We start from the raw sequence: 27,421 nt of genomic DNA, 5'->3' as shown, positions 1-27,421 counted from the left end.
AAAAAAATCCTAAGCTTTGAACATCTCACGGAGCACTGTTAAATCCATCATCCGGAAATGGAAAGAGTATGGCACAACTGCAAACCTACCAAGGCATGGTTGTCTCCCTAAACTGACAGGCCGGGAAAGGAGAACATTAATCAGAGAAGCAGCCAAGAGGCCCATTGTAACTCTGGAGGAACTGTAGAGATCCACAGCTCAGGTGGGAGGCTCTGTCCACAGTACAACTGTTAGTCGTGCACTCCACAAATCTGGCCTTTATGGTCGAGTGGCAAGAGGAAAGCCGTTGTTGAATGAAAGCCATAAGAAGTCCCATTTGCAGTGTGTGAGAAGCCATGTGGAGGGCACAGCAAACATGCAGAAGAAGGTGCTCTGGTCAGATGAGACCAAAATTTAACTTCTTAATCTAAAACCAAACACTATTTGTGGCAGAAAACTAACACTGCACATCACCCTGAACACACCATCCCATGAAACATGGTGATGGCAGCATCATGCTGTGGGGATGCTTTTCTGCAGCAGGGGCAGGGAAGTTGGTTAGAGTTGATGGAAAGATGGATGGAGCCAAACATACAGCCAGAGCTACAATGGAATAGTTTAGATCAAAGCATATTTATGTGTTATGTTAGGATGGCCCAGTCAAAGTCCAGACCTAAATCCAATTGAGAATCTGTGGCAAGATTTGAAAATTGCTGTTCACAGATGCTCTCCATCCAATCTGACAGAGCTTGAGCTATTGTGCAAAGAAAAATGGGCAGAAATCTTTAGATGTGCAAAGCTGGTTGAGACATAGCCAAAAAGACTTGTCGCTGTAATTGCAGCAAAAGGTGGTTCTATAGAGTATTAACTCAGGGGGGCTGAATACAAATACATGACATGCTTTTTAGATATTTAATTGTAGAACATTTTGAAAACCATTTATCACTTTCCTTCCACTTCACAGTTATGTGTCACTTTGTGTTGGTCTATCACATAAAATCCCAATAATATACATTTATGTTTTTGGTTGTAACATAACAAAATGTGGAAAATGTCAAGGGGTATGAATACTTTTTCAAAGCACTGTAACTCAAATTTAAATTTTAGGTTGCTATTACAATGGCTGCACCTCCAGGAAAATCATGGTTGCATCTTTGCATTTGTAAACTAAAACTTGCTTATCAAAATCAGGCGGTTCTGTGATGATTTTAATACCCTCTCTACTCTTTAAATATAAATTTTCTATGCATATATATTTATTTTCCTTGCACTATTGTATGATGATTCTCATAAGTTTAACATCCAACTTCGTATTACTGCTCCCTCCCTCTCATTGGATTTGAACAACAACCTGACATGCACATGCGGGACAGGAGACTTTTAGGGACTTTAAGGGATGGAAAGGTTGTTTGATATGAACTGTTTGCAAGCTTACTTTTGAAACACCTTTGTCACACCACAATTGGAGTATCAGAGAATACTGAACTGATAGATCCTGGATCTGACAGCTTCCGGTGTGGTGATGATATCTGTAGCTGGTGGCCTTTTATTCCAGGAGCTTCTTGTGAACCATTTGGTTTCAGTTTACCATTCTGACCTTGCAGATCTCCAGGGGGATCCAGAAAAGCCACATGACGACTCAGAGCTGCCTTGTCACTAGTAGTCTCATGGTTGGGGGTGGCACTGAGGACCGAGGAGCGAATGCTATCCCTGTCCTCTCCTTGTCCCCTATCACCTGGCCGACACCAGCAGCGACATGGTGTCATGTATAAGTAAATCAGCACTAGAATAACACTAGCCACACATCCCACTAAAGTGGTATATGCTGTATTTAGTGTATCCTGGTGGACATGCTGTGTAAAGTTAAATACAGTGAGTGTGACATACAGAGTCTCATTTAAAACCTCCCCTTGAGCATAGCAAGTATATGTCCCTTTGTCTTCCAAACGAATCCGTTTTATTTGAAGACTGCCATTGCCAAGCACATGTATGGTACGATTTACCTCTGTCCAATCACCATGTTTTTGTATCCATTCATTGCCAGGAGTAACCCAAATTAGGTTTACATCTCTTTGTTTCGTGTCACAGTTTAAGGTGACTGTCTCCTCAAGATGTGCCTCCATTCCAGTTTCTCTTACAACACTACAGTTCATACCCTCACTACCATTGAGGGAAAACACATTTACTGAGACAGTTCGTGGCTGGGCAGGTGGATAACACTGTAACTCTTCTCTGAAATCGATGGTGGATGCCAACTGACGTACATGCCAGTGCCAGAAAAGTTCATACAATTCACAGTTGCAGGTCAGTTGATTTCCATGTAGATATAGCCTGTTACTCAGCCAAGCAGGTAGCGCCCGAAGTTGTTTTACTGGGAGAACTCTTATGTGATTGAAGGAGAGATCAAGTAATGTAAGCTCTGGCAATTTCTCTCCATCCTTCACCAGTTCTAGAGGGAATCGTTGCACTGAATTATGGCTCAGGTATAACTTTTGTAAATGGTTCATTTCATCAAATGCACTGCGATCCATATCTACTAATTTATTTTTATAGAGAAGAAGTACTTCCAGGTTTTCCAGAGCACTAAATGCATTCTCCTCAAGTGTGCGCAGTTTATTACAGGATAAGTCCAAATGACGGAGGTTGGGGGTCAGAAGAAAAGCTTCAGGGGATACAAAGGTTAAATGATTATGTGACAGTAATAATGTATGAAGTGTTTTTAGTGGATATGTGGTCCAATCAGCCCGTATTCTTATCAGGTTGTTGTGACTGAGGTCTAACATTGCTATATACTTTGGTAAACCACTCGGAACCACTCCCAGGTCCTTCTTAGAGCAACTGATAACATCACTGGCACAGACACAAGTTTCCTGGCAGTTAAGTGGAGATGCTCCCGATTTTGTTAAGGTTTCTAAAAAACACAGACTGAAGGCCCAGAACAGTCGTGGCCAGAAGACACAGGGCAGCCTCATAGTGAGAGATCGGTCACACGTAGCAAACAGTTAATTTGGCTGCATTGTACCATACTACAGGTGCCAGGCATTTACTGGTACAGGGCAGTAAAGCAATATTACACATCATTAGATGTCCTTAACCAATGTTGTAATGCTGTTGTGTTTTATAGAATTGTCTGGATTAGCCCATGATCCAAAATCGACATCTGTACTTCCTTATAAACTTCCATCAGCTCACTTTAGTGTCCAAAAGCTAATCTGTAGAACAGATCAAAAGCTATTGATTTAGGAAAAACAATGTCTGTAGGGAAAGAAAAAAAAAGTGCTGAGTATATTAGACATAACAGGGTTGTAATGCAATTTTTAGAATTTATACATTTTGAGTTCTGATATAGAATTTTCTATTTCATAAATTAATACCAGACAACTGTTTGCTTATTAAGCATGCTATACATTTCCTTGTCCCAGTACATAGTTTTAGTTCAAACACAACATAATATTTGACAAGAAACCAATATAAACAACTTTGCCATTGTAGGATAATACAAAGGGGCATACAGTTGTGCTCAAAAGTTTGCATACCCGGGCAGAAAATGAAATTTGGCATTAATATTGAAAATATGCCAAAAAACTGTCTTTTATTTAAGCATAGCAATCACATGAAGCCATTTACTATCACATCCTTTTTTGGATCCTTTTTAAATAATAATGATAACCGAAATCACCCAAATGGCCCTGATAAAAAATTTACATACCCTGGAATGTTTGGCCTTGGTTCAGACACAGAAGGTTGCACACACAGATTAAAATGGCAATTAACCGCTTGCTAACCAGCCACCATCATTTTACTGTGGTGGGTCGGCACGATCCTGCGAGCCGTCGTAGCTATACGTCAGCTCGTGGGATCGGGATAGAAGGCGCGCGGTCGCTGCACTGTGGGGGTGCCAATGCTCATGGCTGACGGTCGCGATGACCGCCGGCCACAAGTGATCGCGGGTACGAGAGGCAGAAGAGGGACATGTGTGTCTGTAAACACACAAATCCCTGTTCTGTGAGAAGTGACAGATCATGTGTTCCTAATAGCTAGGAACCACGATCTGTCATTTCCTCTAGGTCAGTCCCCTCCCCCTACAGTTAGAAACACACACAGGAAACACAGTTAACCCCTTGATCACCCCCTAGTGTTAACCTTTTCCCTGCCAGTGCATTTTTATAGCACTGATCACTGTATAAATTCCAATGGTCCCAAAAATGTGTCAAGTGTGTCCGATGTGTCCGCCATAATATTGCAGTCCCGATAAAAATCGCAGATCACCGCCCTTACTAGTAAAAAAAAATAATAATAAAAATGCTATAAATCTATCCCCTAGTTTTGTAGATTCTATATATATATATATATATATATTTTTTTTTTTTTTTTACCAAAAACATATACATATCGGCCTAAACTGAGAAAAAAAATAGCTTTAGCAAAATAGGGATATTTATTATAGCAAAAAGTACAAAATATTGTGTTTTTTTTTTTTCTAAATTGTGGCTTTTTTTTGTTTAGAGACAAAAAATAAAAAACGCAGAGGTGATCAAATACCAAGAAAGAAAGCTGGAAGTGGAATGAAACGGTATTTCTATATACCTGACAAGACCAGCTAGATATATTTATGGCAATTACCAGTACTGAGGAGATAGCTTCTCGATGAACACAAAGGAGATGACTGCAAAGTTTAAATGTTCAAAGCTATCTGATTCTGTTCGGGTATACAATTTAGATACATTATTATCAACCAATCATTGCATAGAACATGTGGGTGAATTAATACAGGGTGTACATTTAATATCATTACATATCATCAATACTCAAATGCCCAACCCCTTAAACATGGCTGACAATAGCAACCATAGTAACCATGCCATCTGCTTCCGTGACTCATAGTCATGCCTTTGGTGTTCCCCTTTACACAGGACAAATGTCCCAGACAGCTCTTACCACAAAAGCTTAATATAGAAAGATGCTGCTGTAAGCTATATTTTTTTATATATGTGCTTTATAGAAAACCTGCTACAAACTACTAACTTGAGTCTAAATATACAGTCACTTCTGTTCAGTCCTATTACTACATATTTGTGGGAAAAAAAGGATGTCTATTTTGCTTGGGTGCAGTATCACACAACCGCGCAATTGTCATTTAAAGCGACTCAGTGCCGAATCACAAAAAATGGCCCAGTCATTCAGCAGCCAAATCTTCCGGGGCTGAAGTGGTTAAAAGTTAATTTCCCACATTTGCGGCTTTTTAAATCACAATTAGTGTCTGTGAGAGACACAGCTTCCAGGAGTGTGTGTATATCTGACAAGTGAACAGATGGAAGTGATCCAGCAGTTCTGCAGCCCCCAGATCGCTCCAACACACCCTGGTAATGGCTGCTCTAACCATGCTTCCCTGCTCTGTGCACCCATTGGCAGACCCTGAATGAGCATTGCGGTTGCTGCTGGGTAGAAGGGAGCAAGACCAGCAATTTTAAGGACTGGAATGTTGGGTATGTACCGTATATACTCGAGTATAGGTCGATCCGAATATAAGCCGAGGCCCCTAATTTACCACAAAAAAAATGGGAAAACTTATTGACTCGTGTATAAGCCGAGGGTGAGACATGCAGCAGCTACTGTTACAGCTTAAGAGTGGAAAAGAGGGTCAACAATGCCCATCTGCAGCTGTATACCTCCCTTGTGTCCATCCCTGTGTCCATCCCTGTGTCCATCACTGTGTCCATCCCTGTGTCCATCCCTGTGTCCATCGCAGCCTACCTGTGTACTGTGCATGCCTCTTTGTCCTTCTGCAGCCTCTGTGTCCTTCTGCAGCCTCTGTGTGCCATTTTGCACCGATCATACGGCGGCCATGCCAGGATCGCCGCACCTCTCCTCCTCGTTTGTGACAGATGGCGGCCATTCCACTGTTCAAAACCGGCGCCTCCGTCTGTGATAGGCGGAACACTCAATTTCCCAGCAGTCAGTGTTCCGCCTATCACGGACATCCTCTCATCCTCGTCCGTAGTATGAGGATGAGCGGATGTCCGTGATAGGCGGACCACTGACTGCTGGGAAATTGAGTGTTCCGCCTATCACAGACAAGGAGGCGCGGCTTTTGAATAGTGGAATTGCCGCTGTCTGTCTGCACGACACGCTGATCGGGTAGGCAGATGGCGGTGACTCGAGTATAAGCCGAGGGGGGCACTTTCAGCCTAAAAAAAGGGGCTGAAAATCTCGGCTTATACTCGAGTATATACGGTATTTATTCGGTACAACCTCAACTTTTTATATTTTACCCAAAATTTTTTAAAGCATTACGTTTGTGCCTTAAGATTAACTTTGGTATATTTTTTACTGAGATTTTGTGTTTTGTAAACTGTTATGCTAATATCGGGTGAAATAAAAAATTGTAAGTACCACTATTCTATTCTCTAGTGTGTCTGCCTGCAAAAAAACGACCTTGGTAGTATAAGGGCTAAAAGAAAATAATTGAAAAAAAAAATAGAAGTTATGAAGACTGCACATGTACTGCCAAAATAGCCTGCAGATATACATTAATTCCCCAATCCATTTATTAATGACTGGTTTGGGTAATGATTATTTTATATCTATGGGTACGTATAGTTTCATAATTATTTTACTGATGTCAAGAGGTCAGATGCTACATTGCTCTGCTATGTGTGTCTGCTCAAAATCAACTAACACCTAAAGAAAGAGGCATCATCTGTGCAACAACATATTAAAGCATATACAGTACTATTAACAAAGGGTTGGTATTTATTGTACTTACATTTTAGCCCAATGTATTCATTTGTAAGGTGCAGACCAAATTTAGAAAGTAGATCAGAGCTCTCATTTCTAACAAATACATTTTTTCTAATTTTGACTATTTTGTACTTTTGGTTCTCTTCTAATGTATTCTTTTACATGTCTGTACTGAAATACTGTATATACTGTAGCTAATAGTTGTATATCATGAAATCCCAACAAAAAAATAAAAGGACTGGTTTTACCTGCAGTCGACGGACCGGATGGCTTGCACCCGAGGGTACTGTCAGGGCTGGCTTAGCCCTTCCTTCTATGGGCTGGCTGCTCAGCTGTTGGCTAATTGCCAGCTCTTATCTCTCTCCACAGTTACCAGCTGTTCCTGATCCTGCTAGTCTGACCTGCCTACTTAAAGCTGTCCAGCTCACTTCATCTCTGCCTTCGCCTTGGTCACGTCACAAGAAACCATCTCCTGCGGTTCTGTTTAAAGACTGGCTTGCTGACATCCCTTCTGGCTCCTTATCCTGCTTGCTGTTGCTCCACTTGGATCCCTGACTTCTGGCCTGGCTGATTACCCAATCTGATTATTGAAATCTGGACTGGCTGACTACTCGATCCGGTTACTGGTCTCTGGCTATGCTTTGACTACGCTTACTCTATTTCCCTTTTTATTAATAAACAAGTGTGATTTAATTGTACTTCTGTTTCGGTCTGGTTTATGGTTTCTGACAGTAGTAGGCGAAGGCCATGAATTCAGAAGATACAGTCAATCCACTTGGTAATTTTTCCAGATTGGATGAGCAAGATCACCGCATGGATCAGTTTGCCATGGCGTTACAAACGCTCCTGAGTCGCAGGGCTCACCTGGAATCCCCCACTGTGGCTGCTCTGGTACAACCTGAGTCGCAGGCAGTCCCTGCTGGTGCGCCAGTCTCTGTGCAGGCACCCGCCTCAAGTATTAACTCTATAAGAGGTATTGTCTGGTTCCGCTCCACTTCCCCAGCAATTTGGGGGCAATCCAGTTCAATGCAGAGGGTTTCTCAATCAGGTTGAGATATACTTCGAGATGCTGCCCCAGGCATTTTCCATGGACAGAAGCAAAGTAGGTTTCGTGATCTTTGCTTTCTGAGAGAGCCTTGGCCTGGGCTAACCCTCTATGGGAGACTCAAAAACCTGTTGTCTTGAGTTACCCTGAGTTTGTGGCCTCCTTTAAAAGGGTATTTGACGTTCCCGCGCACTCCGCTTCTGCTGCCAAGTGCCTCATGTCCATCAAACAGAGTACAAGAACTGTTGCCAACTACGCCATTGAATTCCGTACTCTGGCAGCAAAGGTTACTTGGAACAATGAGGCCCTCTTGCTTTTTTTCATGGTCTCTCAGCTTCCATCAAGGATGAGATAGCAGCCCGAGATATACCTACTAAGCTGGAGAGCTTGATCTCGTTTGCAGTCCTCATTGACTCCAGACTCAGAGAGACTTTCTTTTAAGGAACGCTTGCGGAAGCCTCCTGTACGTTTGCCTCCGAGCTTTGCAGACCCACCCGTGCCTCCCTCACCTCCCATGCCTCCTGGTACAGAGTCGGTCAGTGAAGATGAGCCCATGCACCTGGGCTTCATGTGTCTCTCTGCGGAGAGAGTCTTTAGGAGGAGGGATTGTGCCTTTATTGTGCCCAGGCAGGTCACTTTTTGAAGTCTTGTCCTACCTGTCCAGGGAACGCCCGAACCTTGAGGTGCTGTCATGGACAAACCTTAGGCGGCATTGTTTCGTCCCCAGTTATCCAGAAGGATAAGCCCCTGGTTTCAGTCACCCTTTCTTGGGCTGAGTCATTCATCGAGATACAGGCTCTAACTGACTCTGGGGCTGCAGCCCTGTTCATTGATGCTGCCTTTGTATCAAAGCACTCGATTCTGCTGCAGCTGCGTGACACTCCACTTGCCATTGAGGCTCTTGATGGGAGACCTTTACAGCCTGCCCATGTGACTCATGAGACAGTTACGTTGTCCATGGCCGTAGGGGTTCTTCACCATGAGATAATCCAATTCCAAGTTATTTCCTCACCCAGGTTTCCGCTGGTTATTGGTTATCCTTGGTTACAGAGGCACAACCCCTCTTTTGATTGGCTCCATGCTGAGGTTCTCTCCTGGTCACCACAATGCAGTGAGACATGCTTCCTGAAGGTATCACCTCTTCACTCTCCTCCCTGACAGAAGAATACCGCGATTTTAGCGATGTCTTTGACAAAGGTCAAGCGGTAGTTTGCCTCCACACCGGTCTTATGATTGCGCAATTGACCTTCAACCTGGTGCCATACCTCCCCGTGGCCGAGTTTACCCTTTGTCGGTCTTGGAGGATAAGGCCATGGAGGAGTATGTTGCAGATGCATTTTCTCAAGGTTTCATCTGCAAATCCTCGTCTCCTGCTGGTGCTGGTTTCTTCTTTGTGAAGAAGAAGAGCAGTGAACTGAGACCTTGTATAGATTATAGGGGTCTCAATCGTGTCACGATTAAGAATGCCTACCCGATTCCATTGATTACAGAGTTATTTGTTTCTGCTCCTGTGTTGGCACATCCTGATCCTACGTTGCCTTTTATCCTAGAAGTTGATGCTTTTGAGACTGGAGACCTTCTGTCTCAAAGTCCTAACTCAGAGAGCGCTATGCATCCCTGTGGCTACTTTTCCAAGAAATTGTCACCTGCTGAGTGCAATTATGAGATTGGTGACAGAGAGCTGTTGGCAATCATTTTAGCCCTGAAAGAATGGAGACATCTCCTTGAAGGTACCACTGTGCCTGTGCCGTTTCTTATTCTTGCTGACCATAAGAATCTTACATTCTTGTCTGAGGCTAAGCGCCTATCTCCCAGAAGGGCGCGATGTGCTCTTTTCTTGTCGAGTTTTAATTACATTGTCTCATTCTTACCCGGTACTATGAATGTAAGGGCTGATGCCTTGTCACGACAATTTTCCTTCACTTCCAATTCGGAGTCGATTCCGGTTCCTGTGATTCCTCCTGATCGTATGGCCTTCGCGGGCTGTCAGGAACCATGAAGCAGACAGAGACAGAAGTACATTCAAATCACACTTGTTTATTAATAAAAATAAAAAAGTAAATAGAAAAAAGCGTGGTCAAGCATAGCCAGAGTCCAGTAGCCAGATCGGGTAGTCAGCCAATCCAAAGTTCATAAACCAGATCGGGTAATCAGCCAGTCCAGACGTCAGGGATCCAAGGAGAGCAACTGCAAGCAGGATATAAGCCAGGAGGGATGTCAGCAAGCCAGTCTTGGAACAAACAGCAGGAGATGGTTCCTAGTGATGTGACCACGCGAAGGCAAATTAAAGAGTGAGCTGGAAGGCTTTAATAAGGCAGGTCAGATGAGCATCATCGGGAACAGCTGGTAACTGTGGAAAGAGAAGAGAGTTGGCAATTAGCCGACAGCTGAGGGGCCAGCCCAGAGGAGGAAGGGCTAAGCCAGCCCTGACAGTAATTCCCTTCCACATGCGGTGGTTTCAGCAGGGGGCATCAATAGTTTCAAAAAAACTATTAGATAAGCACCTGAACAACCGCAAAATACAGGGATATGCAATGTACTACTGACATATAATCGCACATGTATGTTGGGCTGGATGGACTTGTGTCTTTTTTCAATCTCACCTACTATGTAACTATGTATGTAATAAAAGCCGGTAAGCAGGCCCTACAGCTATTGATGGAGGCACTGATTGTTATCACTTTGGTGGTTGGTGAAGATTGCTTTTGGGATTCACTCTCTCACATTTATGGACTGTTTTTATTCATTTACATTGATGCATTATATATGTGAAGATTTACTCACCAATTTTGTTATTAGCGCAACCTGATGTATTTTGTATGGTTGAATCAATTTTATGCAGGATAGTAATGCAGCGATACCACCTAGACACAATTCAGTAATTCTGTTCTTGGGCATGAGATGAGATAGTTTGAAGGAAAGTGCTAGTGTTTTACCCCACTCCATATCATCAGGGGATACATTCAACTCCTGTTCCCATTTTTAAAGGAATGGTGGTGAAGCTGAATAAGAGACCTGTAACAGAATCTGATAAATCTGGAATATCAAGTGTTCCTGTGTGTTAGACTGGGATAGCAACGGCTCAAAGTCTGTTTGTGGTCTAGTCAAAGCGTCCACGCTTGGCATTCTATCTGGAAAGTGTGTCAATTGCATACGTTCAAGCCATGCTCCCAAAGGATTGAGACAGGTGGAAAGCATTCAGAAGAGAGGGATTCGTTTTCCATCTCAAACTTTTGTCTCGGAACAGGAGCATCATATTTTTACCATGAGAGGAGTTTTTGAACTAGTAAAAGTCGGAGGGACATGATTCCAAAAAGCGGGGTCATGGGGCTAGGTCTTGAGGACAGTAAGCCTCTGGTGAGGTATTTGTCCCAGATCCGTAGTGTAGCATAAGTCATGAGGGGCAATAGATCATTAGAGGGTCTGTGTGTCGAGTCTGTCCACAGTATTACTATTATTATTATACACGATTTATATAGCGCCAACAGTTTACGTAGTGCTTTACAATGTATAGAGGGACAACACAATTGCAGTACAGTTCAATACAAAAGGTACAGGAGGGCCTGCTTGTAGAGCTTACATGCTAAAGGGAGGAGGTGGCGCTACAAAAGGTAATGGCTGCAGAGAATGATTTGATGGGGGTGGCTCAGGGACAGTTGTTAGGTAGGTGTGGGATAGGCTTCCCTGAATAAGTGAGTTTTCAGGGATCTCCTAAAGGTGGACAGGTTAGGGGCTGATCGGCTATATCGGGGCAGGGAAGTTCCAGAGGATGGGAGCGGCTCTGGAGAAGTCCTGAATGCGAGCATGGGAGGAGGTAACAAGGGAGGTAGAGAGCAGGAGGTCCTGGGAAAATCGGAGGGGACGATTTGGGCGATATGTGCAGATGAGGTTGGTGATGTAGCTGGGGGTGATGTTGTGGATGGCCTTGTATGTTATTGTTAGTATTTTGAATTTTACACGGTGGGGTAAGGGAAGCCAGTGAAGGGATTGGCAGAGAGAAGCAGCAGTCACGGATCGGTTAGTGAGGTGTATTAGTCTAGCAGCAGAATTCATAATTGACTGAAGGGGGATAGCCTGCTTAAGGGTAGGCCATTAGGGAGAGTGTTACAGTAGTCAAGGCGAGAAATAATCAAGGAGTGAATAAGTTTCTTTGTGGTGTCAGTAGTCAGGAAGGGTTGAATTCTGGAGATGTTGCGGAGGTTAAGGCGGCAGGATTTAGCCAGTGATTGGATATGGGGGCTGAAGGAGAGGTCAGAGTCAAGGTTTAGACCCAGGATGGTTGTGTTGATATTAATGGTGAAGTCACGGGGGGGGGGGGGGAGATCCGTGAGGAGATCGAGGGGGTGAGTTGAGTAGTGGAGAGATAGATCTGTAGAAACGTAAGATCTTGGGATATCGGTTGTTTTCTAAGAGGGTCCAAAGTTTTGTGGATTTGCAATGGTACCAATCAATTTTTGAAGCAGCGACGTTGCATGAAAGTATAACAAAAGGTGAGGTAGAGCAACACCACCTCTGATTTTAGGTAGGGCTAAGATAGTAGGGCCAATCCGAGACTGTGTATGCTGCCAGATAAAGTTACAAATAGCCTTATTGACTGATGGTAAAAAACCCAGAAGAGGAGGTACAGGGATCGCCTGAAAGATATAAAGAAGATTAGGCAATACGTCCATTTTGACAACATTCACACAACCAAATGGTTTATCATATGATTTAAGACACAAATAAATTGTACAAGACAGGGGCCTATAATTAAGATCTGCCAGGGTAGACAGGGAGTAGGAATTTGGATACCAAGGTATTTAATAGCCTTTTGTTGCCATTTAAATGCAAAAGTAGTTTGGAGTTGGGGCAAAGTAGCCTCGGGTAAAGGTATGTTAAGCGCCTCAGTTTTGTCATAGTTTACTTTTGAAATTGCTTGTCAAGCCAAACTCTGTGAACACTCTGACACTGGCTGGTGGAGAGACATGAGGATTAGAGACATATAATAGGAGGTCATCTGCATAAAGAGAGAGCTAATAGTGACGTTGGCCGATTGAAAGACCCTAAATATTAAGGTCTTGTCCTATGGCAATTGCAAGATATTCCATAGTGAGTATAAATAACAAGAGTGAAAGGGGGCATCCCTGTCAGGTTCCCTTACGTATCTAAATTGGGTCTGAGAGTAGTACATTAGAGCAAATTCTTGCCGTGGAGTTCCCATAGAGGACCAGGATCTTAACATAACATAACATGTTGGACCCAAGGCCCACTTGCCAGAGAGTACCCACAAGGAATTTCCAGTGAATCGGTCGATTGCTTTTTCAGCATCGACCGAGATCAAGCAAGCTGGCATTTGGCATTTTTGGCCATATTACATCAGGGTGATTGTTTTAAGAATGTTATGTGGTATTTGGTGCACTTTAACTTGAGTACTCACTGCACAGACACACTCTACTGACACAGTTCAATATACTGCAGTAAACATGCATAACGCAGTTCAATATACTGCCGTACATACGCACTAATGCATCCATATACTGCATAAAAAGGGTCACTAATGCACCTCCAATATACTGCAGTAAACCTGTATTAATACAGTTCAATATACTGCAGTAAACATGCACTAACGTTGCCTCAGTATACTCCAGTAAACATGTACGAACGCAGTTCAATATACTGAAATAAACATGCACTAATGCACCTCAATATACTGCAGTAAATGTGCACTAAAAGCGTTGCTATTTCTTATTGTACATTACGGGACACAGAGCCATAGTAGTTACTATGTGGGTTATAGGCCACCTTCAGGTGATGGACACTGGCATGCCCTGAATTAAAAAGTGCACTCCCTATATAACCCCTCCCACTGGTGGGAGTACCTCAGTTTTTCCGCCTTTGTCTAAGGTGTTGGTCACGAGTAAATATGTGCTGTGCTGCACTTCACTGGAGCAATTTTTGCTGGGGCTAGCCATGCAGCCGGATCCATTCAAAGTGTCTTTTTGGCCAAATTAAATGGTACCTGGGCCTCATATCTGAAGAAAGGAGATCTTGCCTGTAACGCTTCTTTTTATAAAGCCGGGATCCAGTACTTTTTGGTATTAAGGCCATAAGGTTTTTACTGGTGGTGGTGCTATTACAGGTCCAGGATTGTGGATTTCCTCGAGGATGCCCAGCTCCTAAAGGTTTACTGGAACCCACCGTGCAGGGTGAAGATTGGGTCTGTTGGTTTACCACAGAAAACCCTGCGGCGGGAAAGCTAAGTGGAGTTTTCTAAGAAATTTTAAATTTTTTCTTATGATTGGCTCCTTTAAATTTAGTAAGTGTTGTCATGGCTATGTGTCACCACTGGGGGCTGTATGGAGCACTGTCTCATGCTTCTCAGAAAGCCCACGTTGTTTCCAGAAAGCAGCAGGTTTCTCTTCCTCCGGCCAAGCAGCAGACCTCCAGTAAGTCTAGGGGGTTTCCCTCTCCTTACCAGATGCCCCCCTGTGCTGTTTTTTCTTCCCCTCTTCTCGGGGAAAGAGCTCCGCAAGTTTAAAAAAAAAACAGTGCGAATGGCACGCCGCTCGGCAGCTTCCAGATCCCCCCTCGCCATTCCTCCCAGTGGATCCCATAGGTCCAGGATCCTGCGCTCGTGTGGGAAAGAGCTCTTTTCTGAAAAAGAGTGTAAGGGCTGTAGGTGAGGGGGGGTGGGGCTTAGCGCGGCGTTGGCATCCTCCAACGTCCAGCGCGGGAAGGTATGTATTGTGCATGCTGCAGGAGGGACACAAGAGAATATAAGAGGTTTGGTGACACAGGCATTCCTTTGACACATTTACTACTGCATCAAGCTGAGCATTAATAGCAGTGACAAAGTTGGACTATTGCTCAAGCAGAGTTCCTTCTGGTAGTACCTCTGCTTTGTGCATTGGGCTATGGTCAAAAGGGGGTTGGAAAACACCTCAATAAAGGGCTCTAGAAAGACTCCTATAGTCACACGGAAGCCTAGATCCATCCCAGTAAAGATGGCATCCTCCCCTGAGAGTAATATGGCTGGTCAGAGGGAGCTGTCAGGAGGGGATGGTGTTGCAGTTGCTCTTAACACTGCAGTCCCTGTGTGTATTACTAAGGACAATCTCTTACTGAATTGGGCCGTTCCACATTTTTACTGCCAGTAAAGCAATCGATCGATGAGCCCACTTCTACTTTGGGTTCACTAAACCCTCCCCAATCTGTTCATGCTTTCATATCCATTCATGGCTAAGAAAGCTTATGTATTCTGAGTGGGAGCACTCAGATAAAAAGTTTTTGATACTTTATTCTATGGAGAAAGGGTTTTATAAGAAATGGGAAATGGGGAATTCCAGCAATTGACACCGTTATACCCTCTGTAAACAAAAACCTGACTTGTCCAGTAGACAATGCTCATATGCTAGATAGATAAGTTGTAGTTCCTTTTTAAAAAAAAAAATATTTTGCTTGCAGGTTCAGTCATTCAACCTGTGCTGGCAGCGATCAGAGTATCTTAAAGGACCAGTTTATAGAAGTACTCAAAATTATTCCTGATCAGCAGGCCCAGGATTTGGCCAGCATATCAGAAGCGTTGTGTTTTACAGTAGACGCTATGAAAGATTCTATTCTCCATTCATGTTAGGGCTGGTACATGTGCATAAAATCCTATGGTTGAAAAATTGGTCAGCCGAAACGCCATGCAAAAAGCTCTTTGCCAGTTTCCCTTTTTATGGTGAATGGTTATTTGGAGACGATCTGGATAAGTATATCCAAAATAATTTCTAATGGGAAAAGTTCCCTTTTCTGGTTAAGAAGAAGTTTAAGTATTTTTCTTTTAAACATGCTTCTTCTCCAGTGCCAGAGGCATCAGCCTGCAGGCAGTCACGATGGCCTCCACCGTCAGGTTTCAACAGGGAAACCTCAGGGTCAGTCCCAGGGTCAAAAGAGGACCTGGGGAGGAAACCCACAAAATAAAATACTAAAGTCTTATGAAAGGGCACCCCCACTCATTCGAGTGGGGGGAAAGCTTCTACAGTTTTCAAGGGTCTGGCAGGAACAATGTGAAGACAGATTGTTGGCTTCCTCAATTTCTCTAGGTTACAAACCAGAGTTCTGAGGGTCCCCACCTCGTTTTCCCAGATCAAACGTTCCCAGAGATCCAGTGAAAAGAAGTCTCTCTTTCTAGCTTTGGATCATCTCTTGTCTTAAAGAGTGATATCGGTGGTCCCCTTGGTAGAGCAAGAATTAGGGTTTTATTCAAACCTTTTCATGGTTCCAACATGGTACAGGGATGTCAGACCCATTTTAGATCTCAGAGATCTAAACCAGTTTTTGAATATCCATTCTTTTCGCATGGAGTCAATCCGATTAGTAGTCTCCATCCTACAAGGGGGAGAACTTCTGGCGTCAATCGACATCAAGGATGCTTTTTCCATGTGCTGATTTCCCCTGCTCACCAGAAATTTCTACGCTTCGAGGTAGAACATCTTTATTTCCAGTTTGTAGCTCAGTCTTCGGTCTAGCTACTGCACCTCGAGTTTTTACAAAGGTCTTGCCTCCTCCTATAGCCAGGTTATGGGTTCAAGGTATAACGATACTAGCCTACTTAGACAATCTACTCTTGATAGCTCAATCGGTAGCCCGCTCAAAACCAAAGTTAGTTCACCGCAGTCAGCTACCTGGAATACCTAGGTTGGATTCTTAGCTTAAAGAAATCCTCCTTAAAACCATCAAAGAGATGGCAGTACTTGGGGCTGATCATAGATACAGCTCAGAAGAGGATGTTTTTGCCCCAGGAAAGGATCAGTTTCATAAGGGAACTGATTCAGTTGATCAAGATGAAGAATCCTTCTATTCGACTTTGTATGAAATTGTTGGGAAAGATGCTTCTTCAAGGCCGTTCCTTATGCGCAGTTTCATTTAAGACTGCTGCAAAACAGTATCCTTTCAACTTGGAACAAGAAGGTCCAAGCTCTGGACTTGCCAATGCATTTATCCCCCAAAGTGCTTCAGATTCTCAATTAATGGTTGATATCCAAGAATCTTCAAAAAGGAAAATCCTTTCTACCAGTTACCTGGAAGGTGGCAACAACAAATGTCAGACTTCTGGGCTGGGGAGCAGTCCTGGAAGAAGCGTCTGTCCAAGGGAAATGGTCCAAATCACAGACCTTGCCCATCAATATTTTAGAGATTCAGGCAGTACGCCTGGCCCTGGAGGCCTGGACGCTCAGACTATGAAATTGTCCTATCAGGATCCAGTCCGACAGTGCCACAGCTGTAGCCTATATCAATCACCAAGGGGGCACAAGAAGTCGTGCGGCCCAGAAAAAGGCGACTCATATTCTATCTTGGGAAAACAACATTCCTTGCCTATCAGAAATATTCGTTCCAGGGATAGAGAATTGTCAGATGGACTACTTGAGCCACCAACAATTGTTCCTGGGAGAATGGTCCCTTCACCCCGACATTTTTCTGTCAATATGCCAAAAATGGGGAGTTCCGGGCATGGATTTGTTTGTGTCCAGGTTCAACAACAAGATTGACAACTTTGTGTCAAGGACAAGGGATCCGATGGCGTACAGATGCCTTGGTTTGTCCATGGGATCAGTTTTTCATTGATCTATGCGTTCCCTCCTGTTCTGCTGCTTCCATGTCTTCTCGCAGAATCAAGCAAGAAGGGAAGGAGGTGATTTTTGTGGCCCAGGAGATCTTGGTTTGCACACAGATTAATCTTCCAGTTAGGTCTCCCCTGAACCCTTGGGACTTAAATTAGTCCTGTTTGCTTTACAGAAGCAGCCCTTTGGGCCAATACGAGATATTCCATTGATCCTCTTGATAAGGAAAAATAATTTTCTTGGTTGCCATATCTTCTGCAGAAAGAGTATCACAGTTGGCTGCTCTTTCTTGTAAAGAGCCATATTGGTTTATTCATAAGGATGAGGTTGTATTGCGGCCTCATCCTGAATTCCTACCGAAGGTAGTATCGGTTTTTAATTTAAACCAGAATATTGTCCTGCCTTAATTTTTTCCAGAACCTCATTCTCTGGAAGAAAGATCACTACATTCTCTTGATGTGGTAAGAGCAGTCAAGGTCTATTTGAAAGTGACCGCTCAGATTCATAAAACAGATGTTATGTTTGTGTTGCCAGACGGTCCTAGAGGACAGGCAGCATCGAAATCTACTATTTCTAAATGGATTTGTCAAGTGATTCAAGCTTATGGTTTAAAGAGGAAAGTTCCTCCTTTTCATTTTAAAGAGCACTTCTCCAGAGCTGTTAGTGCTTCTTGGGCAGTGCATCACCAAGCCCATATGGCTCAGATCTGCAAGGCTGCAACTTGGTCTTCAGTACATATATTTACCAGATTCTATCAAGTAGATGTAAAAGATCATGAAGATATCGCCTTTGGGCACAATGTAGTGCAGGCTGCAATATGAGTCATTTAGTCTTTCGGTGCCCTACTTTTGTTGTGTCTCCCTCCCTTCAGTTGGCATTGCTATGGGACATCCCACATAGTAACTACTATGGCTCTGTGTCCAGTGATGTACGATAAGAAAATAGGATTTTTATAACAGCTTACCTGTAAAATCCTTTTCTTTGAAGTACATCATGGGACACAGAGGTCCCTCCCTTCTTTGGTATGCACGTGTATTGCTTTGCTACAAAACTGAGGTACTCCCACCAGTGGGAGGGGTTATATAGGGAGTGCACTTTTTAATTTAGGGAGTGCCAGTGTCCATCACCTGAAGGTGTCCTATAACCCACATAGTAACTACTATGGCTCTGTGTCCCATAATGTACGATAAGAAAAGGATTTTACAGGTAAGCTGTTATAAAAATCCTATTTTTTAGCGATGCTTTACCGTTGTATTTGCGGGGGGTATTCGGCAACTAGCGGGCCAATTTTAACCCCCGCTAGCGGCCGAAAAAGGGTTAAAACCATCAGCAAAGTGCTGCTGCAGCCACACTGCCCCATTGATATCAATGGGCAGGAGCGCGTGGAGGAGCGGTATACACACACCACTCCTTCACCACTCCAAAGAGGCTGCTAGCAGGATTTTTTTTACCGTCCTGCTAGTGCATCGCTCCTCTGGCTTTTACATTGAAGAAACAGGAGCGGCTCTTTCAGGGCGCTTTGCAGGCGCTATTTTTAGCACTGTAGCTCTTGTAAAGCGCCCCAGTGTGAAAGGGGTCTTAAGTAAAACTGAATGGTCGTACTACACTCGTGCTACACTATCACTATATGCTCACTACACTTAAGCCCGAGTTACACCTATGCATTTTTAATGCTATTTTCATTTTGCAGATTTTCACTACAGTCCATTTAACATGGTTTCCTATGGAACACGTTCTGTAGTGCAAATCTGCAAAATGCATAAAGCACAAAACATGCATAGGTGTGAATCAGGCCTAACACTCTACACTTACAGTAGAATCACATTAGCACACTAACTTGCTATTAGTAATGAATAGATCCCTGTTCTATCTATCTCCACTACAATATCACACTGCAAATGGTTGCTTTTCCCTTTATAGTGGGGGTGGGTCTATGAGCAATGAGCTATGATTGTGCACAGTCATCATTACTTTTTCCAATCATAACTCTGACAGTGTTCTGTGCCCTGATTGGACAAATCCATCATTGCGTCAGCCAATCAGGATGGCGTGCAGTGCATTGTGGGGTGCCGGAAAGGGAAATCGGGGAGATGCCATTAAATGTTTTAGTCGGAAGCAATAAGAGATTGTCCTTAAAGGATTTATAGAAGCGAGCAAAGTATCCATCCGGAAGTGGGATTTTATTAGTATTATTATTATTAGAGAGGAGATCGCAAATCACAATTTCACCTTCTAGAAATGGCCGCTCATGATTCTACACCACAGGTATAGGAAGGGTTGGAAGTGCTGTGGTGACATTATATTAGTCTATTTTAGATGGAAAAACTTCCGATGCAATAGTAGAAGGGTACGCAGGAAGATTATGCAGTGTGGCATAAAATGAACGAAATAGCTCATTCATTTCCTTAGGATGATTGATAAGTTGGCTGTCAAAACGTATACGTTTAGGAATAGAGGCAAGGCTAATTTTTGGCATGGAGGGCTATGGCCAGCATCCTACCTGGCTTGTTAGCCTCAACATAGAATAGCTTGTGTAATTTGTCTCTGACAGACAAGGTCTTTGTGCTTTGTGAGGTGACTTTTCCTCTAGATCCTCTTTTGTTGCTGTTGAATTATATGAAGGATATTGAGGCTATTAGATATACTAAGTTCTTTCTCACATATGCGTCATTTTATGCAAGAAAGGAAATCTTTTTGCATTGGAAGTCTACTACTCCTACTACTCATTCCATTCTCATTCGAGGCGGTTAATTCAGTTTTACCACTATATAAAATTACATATGAGAGCAGAAATTGAGCTAAGAAGTTTGATAAGATATGGTCCATCTGGATTGATGCACATGGCCAGGAATCCTTGGATGATATGTGATGTTCCATTACGATGTCCTTTTCACCCCTCTTCCATTTTTTTTCTACCCCTTGCTCCCTTAATTTCCCTTTCCCCCTTCTCCTCCCCTGATTCATTTTCTTCCCCCCTTGGTTGTGCTATTGTTTACTGTTTAATTTACATCACTTCTAAAAGAGGGTTGTTTCTTCACTTTGATTATCTGCCAATATGTAAGTCTCAATGATTTTTCAGGTGCTCTATGTCTTTGTATTGAGTTCTACCTGTGAATCTGTGTCACTGATTTGTATGCCATCCATGCCCTGCTGTATCACTCTTTTGTACCCAATGTCTTTTACTGTGAAATATTGTTTGGTTATTTAAAAACTTGAATAAAATAAAAAAAAGACAAAGTTTAGTCAACGAGTAAAAAAATAAATCAGCATGAGGGATGTTACTTACAATCAATGAGAGGTGTTCCTCGGGCTGCTAGTGAGGTTTTCCTTTAAATCTTCTGTTCTTTGATCTCACCAACCAATCCCTCCCCACAGCTGTTATCTTCCTGGTTTCCGAAGTTAAAGTGGATGTAAACCCTCACATATACCCAGGGAAGTGAACAGCTTCAGATAATACACAGGGATGAAACAAATCTCTCTACATAAGTTTTACATGCATATCTTCTGTCTTAAGCTTTATATATTCTTTACAAAGTGCACATGGAGTTAGATTTTTTTTTCTTCCTATTCAGCACTGGAAGGGAAGCCTGGGCATACAGCCAAAGCAGCGGATTGGAGGAAAGGCCACCCCCCCCCCCCCTCTACATAGGCAGAGAATTGCAGAGCTGCTTTATGAATAGTTCAGGTCTCTGACAATTTATAGCAACCTCCCACGACACAAAATTCAGCCTGGTTTTATCTCTATTGACAGAGAACTTCTCAGAAGAGAAGAACAAAGCAAGAGAAAGGCACGGTGCTTTAAAGAGAGACAAGAAAACACTGCAGATATATGTTTCCAGCTCAAATCTCATGAATCAGGTTTACATCCACATTTATACAAACCCAGGAACCTGTCATATGCACACATCAAGAGCGCAGTATATGCCTGCCCCCCTCCCACTCCCTCCTCCATTTATAGAAGCTCTACAATGGCTCTCATGAATAAAACCTTATCTTTGAATAGAGGAGGCAGACCTTTCCTTCATCTGCCCATCCTGCATTCATATTGTAGTTTGCCCCAAACACCACCTGCAATAGGGGTTGCAGTTTTGATAAGATACTCTCCAAGGGTTATATACGTTCAAAAGCATGCAAACATTGCAGCTTTTTTCATAAGAACACTAAAAATGTATCAGCTGATTATAATTAACCAGTCCTTCCTATTCAGAATCAGGCTGCAAAGGACATTGTGAAACAAACAGCTATTATTCGGAGCAACAAAAGATAGATAGCTGCTACAAAGCTCGTTAAAATCCTTGCATGCTGCACAAATCACCCAAAGGGGATTGTTTTTTTCACAAGAGAATGGGAATTAAATTTATAAATGTTCACAACATTATATAGTCAAAACATGGAATCTTGTATTCTGCAACCCCATAGGCAATAACCCAGGAAATCAGTGACGGGTGTTTTTACAGTTTGTATGACATATCAAACTGAAACATTTGTATTTTGTAAATAATTAATAGCCAGGATACCAATAGTTAATTGTATGCTATTAATAGTATTTTCCAGCTCAAACACTATATATATTTTTTTTTCAAAGATAGCATAATGAGAATTGCAGCAATCTCCATATAGTCAGCAGAGTCAAAAGCTATGTGGTGTTCAGTATTGATGTGAGGAGGTATAACCTATTCCTGGTTTCCCATGCAAGCTGGCATCTCTTCATTCCCGTTTTTCCCACAATCAACAGTGCAGGCTGGGTCCCTTCATTTTTAGTTTGCATTTTTTTATCTTATACTGTAGGAACCTACCCTATAAAAGCTGATGGCTGTTGCTTGACCTGTAATAGGCCAGTACCTTAGTGCTCCAATTAAGGGCCCAGTTCACACATTAACAGACAGCTGCTGCACGGTAAACCGCAGTGGTTTACTGTCCGGCTGCTGTCTGTTCTGTTTGCAACGAGTCGACGGTGTGGGGTGTGATTAAGCTCATACAGCTCCCGGTTTTCTTTTTCAAACAAACTTTATTTGAAGTGCACAAAAATGGCACTTCGTTCATGTCACTGTTTAGCAACGTGGTGTGTTGTGCTGATGTACAGTGACATGCGATCCTGTCCTGTACGATGCAATAAGATGCAGAATCTCTGCTCTGGCCAGCTCTGTGCTGCATTTCTGTGTGAATATGACACATAGAAAATAATTGTTTTTTGTGTGTCCTAGCTGAAACTGGTGTTCAGAAAAAACACCGGTCATGTGTGAATTGGCCCTAAATCTTTTGGAAAATTGGCAAAAACAGGTATGTTCACCCAGTGCAAACTTGCATGTTAGTACACTGATTGTTTGTAATAACTGTTCAATGGCCAGATCACACTAGGCTTTGTGGACCCTAATCTTAAATCAATTCTATCATAACAAGTAGTGTAAGGCTGCTTTCACACTGAGGCGCTTTACAGGCGCCATAGCGAGAAAAATAGAGCCTGCATAGTGCCTGTAAAGAGCCTCTCCTGTCACTCCAGTGTGAAAGCCCGAGGCAGGACGGTAAAAAAAAGTCCTGCAAGCCACATCTTTGCAGAGCTGTAGGAGTGGTATATACACCGCTCCTAAAGCGCCCCATTTAAATGAATGGGCATTGAAATCAATGGGCAGCACCGCCGGCGATGCTCCGTTGCTGCGGTTTTAACCCTTTTCAGGCTGCTAGCCGGGGTTAAAAGCGCCCTGCTAGCAGCGGAAAACTCAGCAAAAACAACGATAAAGTGCTGCTAAAAATAGTGGCGCTTTACCACCGACGCCCCCAACGCCCCAGTCTGAAAGTAGTCTTATAGTAGAAAATGGCAAGCTCTGGCATCAGTTTCTATCCATTACAGCTTTTCAACTGCAAGGTTTGCAGTGAATGACACTACTTTCTTAAAAATGTTCACTGTGGCATAAGATGGCACTGGAATGTTATTGCTCAGTGAAATACTTTCTTAATTAGTTGGTTGCCTTCCAAAAAATGGTGGCAATGGCCAAATGTTCTTATTTATCTCCCTGATGTGGGAGATTAAATATCCATTGGCATAGACATTGACTAAACCTTGCTCATGTGGATGACTAAAAACAGCCTTGAAAATATGCTTTCCACTTTAGCCTGAAAAAATATGCATTTTATATGCAGTGTACTTCCACACAGAGGTGTTTCTAAACTACCAGCAAATCAATGAGCTATTTTGGGGAGCTTTTGAGGTGCTTTCCATGCATTTCAATGGAGAAAGGCATTTTTGAGGCACTTTTTTTTTTTTTTTAGCACTCCAAACATGCTCCAAAGATGCTGCTTGCAGGACTTTACCCCAGTGTGAAAGCAAATATTTGTTTTGTATTTCTCTTCGTTTAATTCACCATTTACCATTTTGTTATTTGATTGAAAAAACTAACTTTTAAACACTTCTATTTCTGGAAGCGTTCTTAATTTACAGCATTTTTTCACACCTGCCTAAAACTTTTGCACAGTACTATAGTTACCTATGTTCTAGTTTATAATTTATTTATTTTTATTTTATTTTTTTTACACAAAATGTCTTCTGTTTAAAACCCCTTTCACACTGAAGCCCTTTTCAGGCGCTTTTTGTTTTTTTAGCGCGAAAGCGCCTGAAAAGGGCCTCAGTGTGAAAGGGGTTTTAAACAGAAGACATTTTGTGTAAAAAAAATAAAATAAAAAATTATAAACTAGAACATAGGTAACTATAGTACTGTGCAAAAGTTTTAGGCAGGTGTGAAAAAATGCTGTAAATTAAATAGAAGTGTTTAAAAGTTTTTTTTAATCAAATAACAAAATGGTAAATGGTGAATTAAAAGAAGAGAAATACAAAACAAATCAGTATTTGGTGTGACTACCCTTCAAAACAGCATCAATGTCTCATCAATGTCTCAAATCTCCTAGGTACACTTGCACACCGTTTTTGAAGGAACTCGGCAGGTAGATTGTTCCAAACATCTTCTTGAACTAACCATGGATCTTCTTCTGTGGATGTAGGCTACCTCAATACCTTCTGTCTCTTCAATGAATCCCACAGAGTTCAATCTCCACATCATAGTCTGTCTGGGGTTATATGAAGAGACAGAAGGATTTGAGGTAAACAACATCCACAGAAGATCTGTTGTTAGTTCATTTTTTCATACCTGCCTAAAACTTTTGCAAAGTGCTGTGTATATATACTTTTATATAGAGTGTTTATTGTCTATGGAAAATATAGTAAGACATATCCCATTGAAATGCATAGAGGTTTAGCCCTTTCCTTCCCTATCCAAAACTAAAAATACATTTTGGCTTTACAGTAGATATACACTTAGGCCCCTTTCACACAGATGGATAGAATGGTGATTTTAGCTGCAGATTTTCTAGTTTTCTACCGCAGCTAAAAGCACACAATGCTTTCCTATGGCCCCATTCACACACAGTGTTTAGCTGCGATTTCGTTACATGCTGTTCGGTGCGAATATAAAAAATAGAATTGAATGCGTCCAGGTGCGATGTAGCGCAGCTATATATATATATATGCACATAACCGCAGGTAATCGCAGTCTTTTGTGTCAACTGCGGATAGCAGTGCGAGAAGGGATTCAAGGGACCAAAAAAATAAAATAAAAGGGTTGCTATGGAAACGACTATATTAGATAACTGCAGCTGAACGCAACTGCACAGAAACGCACATAAACGCAAGTAATTGCACTGTACAAATGCAGCTGATCGCTGTGCCTGGAGTCTTGAACGTCACAGAAAAAAATAAACATGCTAAACTGCGGCAAAACAGCCATCCGTGTGAAAGGGGCCTTATAGTGGTCTATGTATAAAACTATTTGCTGTGCAGATGTCCTAAGCAGGCACAATGAAGGATCTCGGCTTTATTTGTAATATGTTTATCTCCTATCATCGTTGGCTCCATCTAGTGTCCATAATGTGTTTTTTTTCTGGAATATCTCATTGCAGCATTACGCCTATTAGATGGAGTGAACAATCATACGTCATAATTAAAATAATACAATACTGAGCAATTGCTTAGGACATCCACATGGTGATTTTTTTAATCATAGACCCCCTAAGTGTGATTTCCCCTAAGGTCTGGAAATCAGTTAGGGGTCTAGGTATAAAACATTTGTTGTGCAGAAGTAACAGCTGCACATTTGGAGCAAAAATCACTGTACAGTCTCTAATATGTGTAGTTCCTATATTGTCAATGCCACCTAGTGGCCATAATGTGTTTTTTCCCCTGATTGAGGTATATTACTGTATGTTAAAAAAATGCATTATGGGCACTAAGTGGTGCTGATGATATAGGAGCTACATACATTAGAGAAGAAAAAAAAAACCTGACAGGGATCCTAAAAGTTAACCAAACCCAAGAACAAAACTGCCGTACATTGCTTTCAAGTCCTTATATGATATGGTGGGCACATTTGTGTTAATTGTTCATGTTAAGAAAATGTTTAGGAAGTACAGTAAATGCCCATCAATCGTGTCCAAAATTCAATGCCTTGTCAAGTGAGCTAAAATGGGAACCCGTACCACTACAACCACCTTTAATGGATATGAACAAAGGCAGAACGTAGCCACCTTAGGATGAGAAGTGTGTTATTTCCAGGATAAACAGGTGAAAAGAAAGTGAAATGGGAATGATAAAAAAACTAATGCAGGAAAAATTCTCCTGGTCAGCAGTGGCCCAGCCAAAAGGGGCGCAGGGGCGCCGCCCCCCTAATCTCTATGCACCTGGCCCCTAATCTCCATGCAGAGTGCCGGATGCTTAGAGTTTTACTGGGTATTTTGTTCTGTGAAGCACGATTAGAGCCAGACGCTCTAATTGGCTTCAAAAAGGGTGGGCACGGGGCGCAGAGCACCCACTTGTGAAAATAGCTAATCAACATTCGCTATTCTCTTCTTGCTTTTCCTCCCGGCCAATCAGGACTTGAAGCGGGTTCTGAGACTGGATTGGCCGGGAGGAGAAGGAGCCCGGGACCTTGATGGGTTAAGTGCGGGGCTGGCAAGCGGGGTTGGGGGGGCATTGTTTGCCCCCCCCAAAAAAATGGAGTACCAGCCACCACTGCTCCTGGTACAGAGGTTTCACAACACAAAATTAAGCACATTTATTAAGTTATATGCCAAGAACTGGGTGATTTATTTAGTGAGCAGGAGGTCTCACAAGGGAGTATCAAAGTCTGCCTTGAAGCATTTAGTATGGCATGACTCATAAGGCCATGGTATGCACCATGTGAAACATGTCATATTTGAATTAGTTAAGTTGTGTTGGGCTAGGTAGGGCTTTTGAGCTGTAGGGGTTTGATTTTCTAAAGGCAAATAGGCTGTTCATTTTGTAAGGGAAGTTAACTTGCACACTGCAAAGGATTTTTCCCCAGAGCTTACTGAATGTGGTGACGTTTCATTTTGCATCGCATAACCTAATCACGTGCACCTCATTCACTAAGCTCTAGGGAAAATTGTGTTCATATTGTCAAGTAAATGCTTCAGCCACTTTCATCCGTGCCAGCAGATATATTTTCATTTTAACTGACAGAGCTGTCTCAGTTCACAAATATGTCCTATAGCCACGAATTTCAGGTGGTGGGTGGCAGCCTGTGTTTTGAGGTATTTATGCTTTTTTTTTTTGGGCAAGGGTTGCATGCGATGGCAAACATTGTACAAGAGGCAACGTGATCTATCTGAAAAACCAATTTGAGCAAAGGAGTATTTGGTTTGATTGACAAGAACAAATTACTGTTGATATGATGTTTTGGTACAAAGTGGACATCAGTCCACGAGATCTGTACTTGATCTAGGAAACAATGTCTCAGGTACCATTTAGTAAACCCTACTCCTGAATAATCCCATTGTGAGGATGCTAGCAGTTGCATTTTGCATGATGTTTTGGACTCTTCTTTGAAAAGAGCTTTACAGTGTCTGAGGAAATCTGATGCTAACCAGACCTACAGCATATTCTGCCTTTCCAGAAAGCAGGAGGATCATTTCAAGTGGACATGTCAGAGTTCTAGAAAGAAAGCTTGTCACCGTAGTTTAGTTTTCCCCACCTTCTTTGACAAATTTCTTGTCATAGAAAAAAATT

General features: G+C 42.5%; 1 protein-coding gene across 1 annotated transcript in view; it reads right to left on the bottom strand.

Annotated features, from left to right (window-relative positions):
* Window positions 1–986: 986 nt before the first annotated feature.
* Window positions 987–27,421, bottom strand: part of AMIGO1 (adhesion molecule with Ig like domain 1) — a 41,821-nt gene continuing 15,386 nt past the window's right edge. Inside the window, exon 2 of the mRNA XM_077481341.1 lies at window positions 987–3,234. Coding sequence (XP_077337467.1) covers window positions 1,431–2,951 — 1,521 coding nt within the window. The 5' untranslated portion in view covers window positions 2,952–3,234 and the 3' untranslated portion in view covers window positions 987–1,430. The remainder of the gene's footprint in view (window positions 3,235–27,421) is intronic.

This window comes from Lithobates pipiens, unplaced genomic scaffold, assembly GCF_037356315.1.
Source record: "Lithobates pipiens isolate NorthernLeopardFrog02 unplaced genomic scaffold, aLitPip1_a1.2 Scaffold_16, whole genome shotgun sequence".
NCBI lineage: Eukaryota > Metazoa > Chordata > Amphibia > Anura > Ranidae > Lithobates > Lithobates pipiens.
Note: the sequence above shows the minus strand (reverse complement) of the source record. Positions and strands in the feature narration are given on the sequence as shown.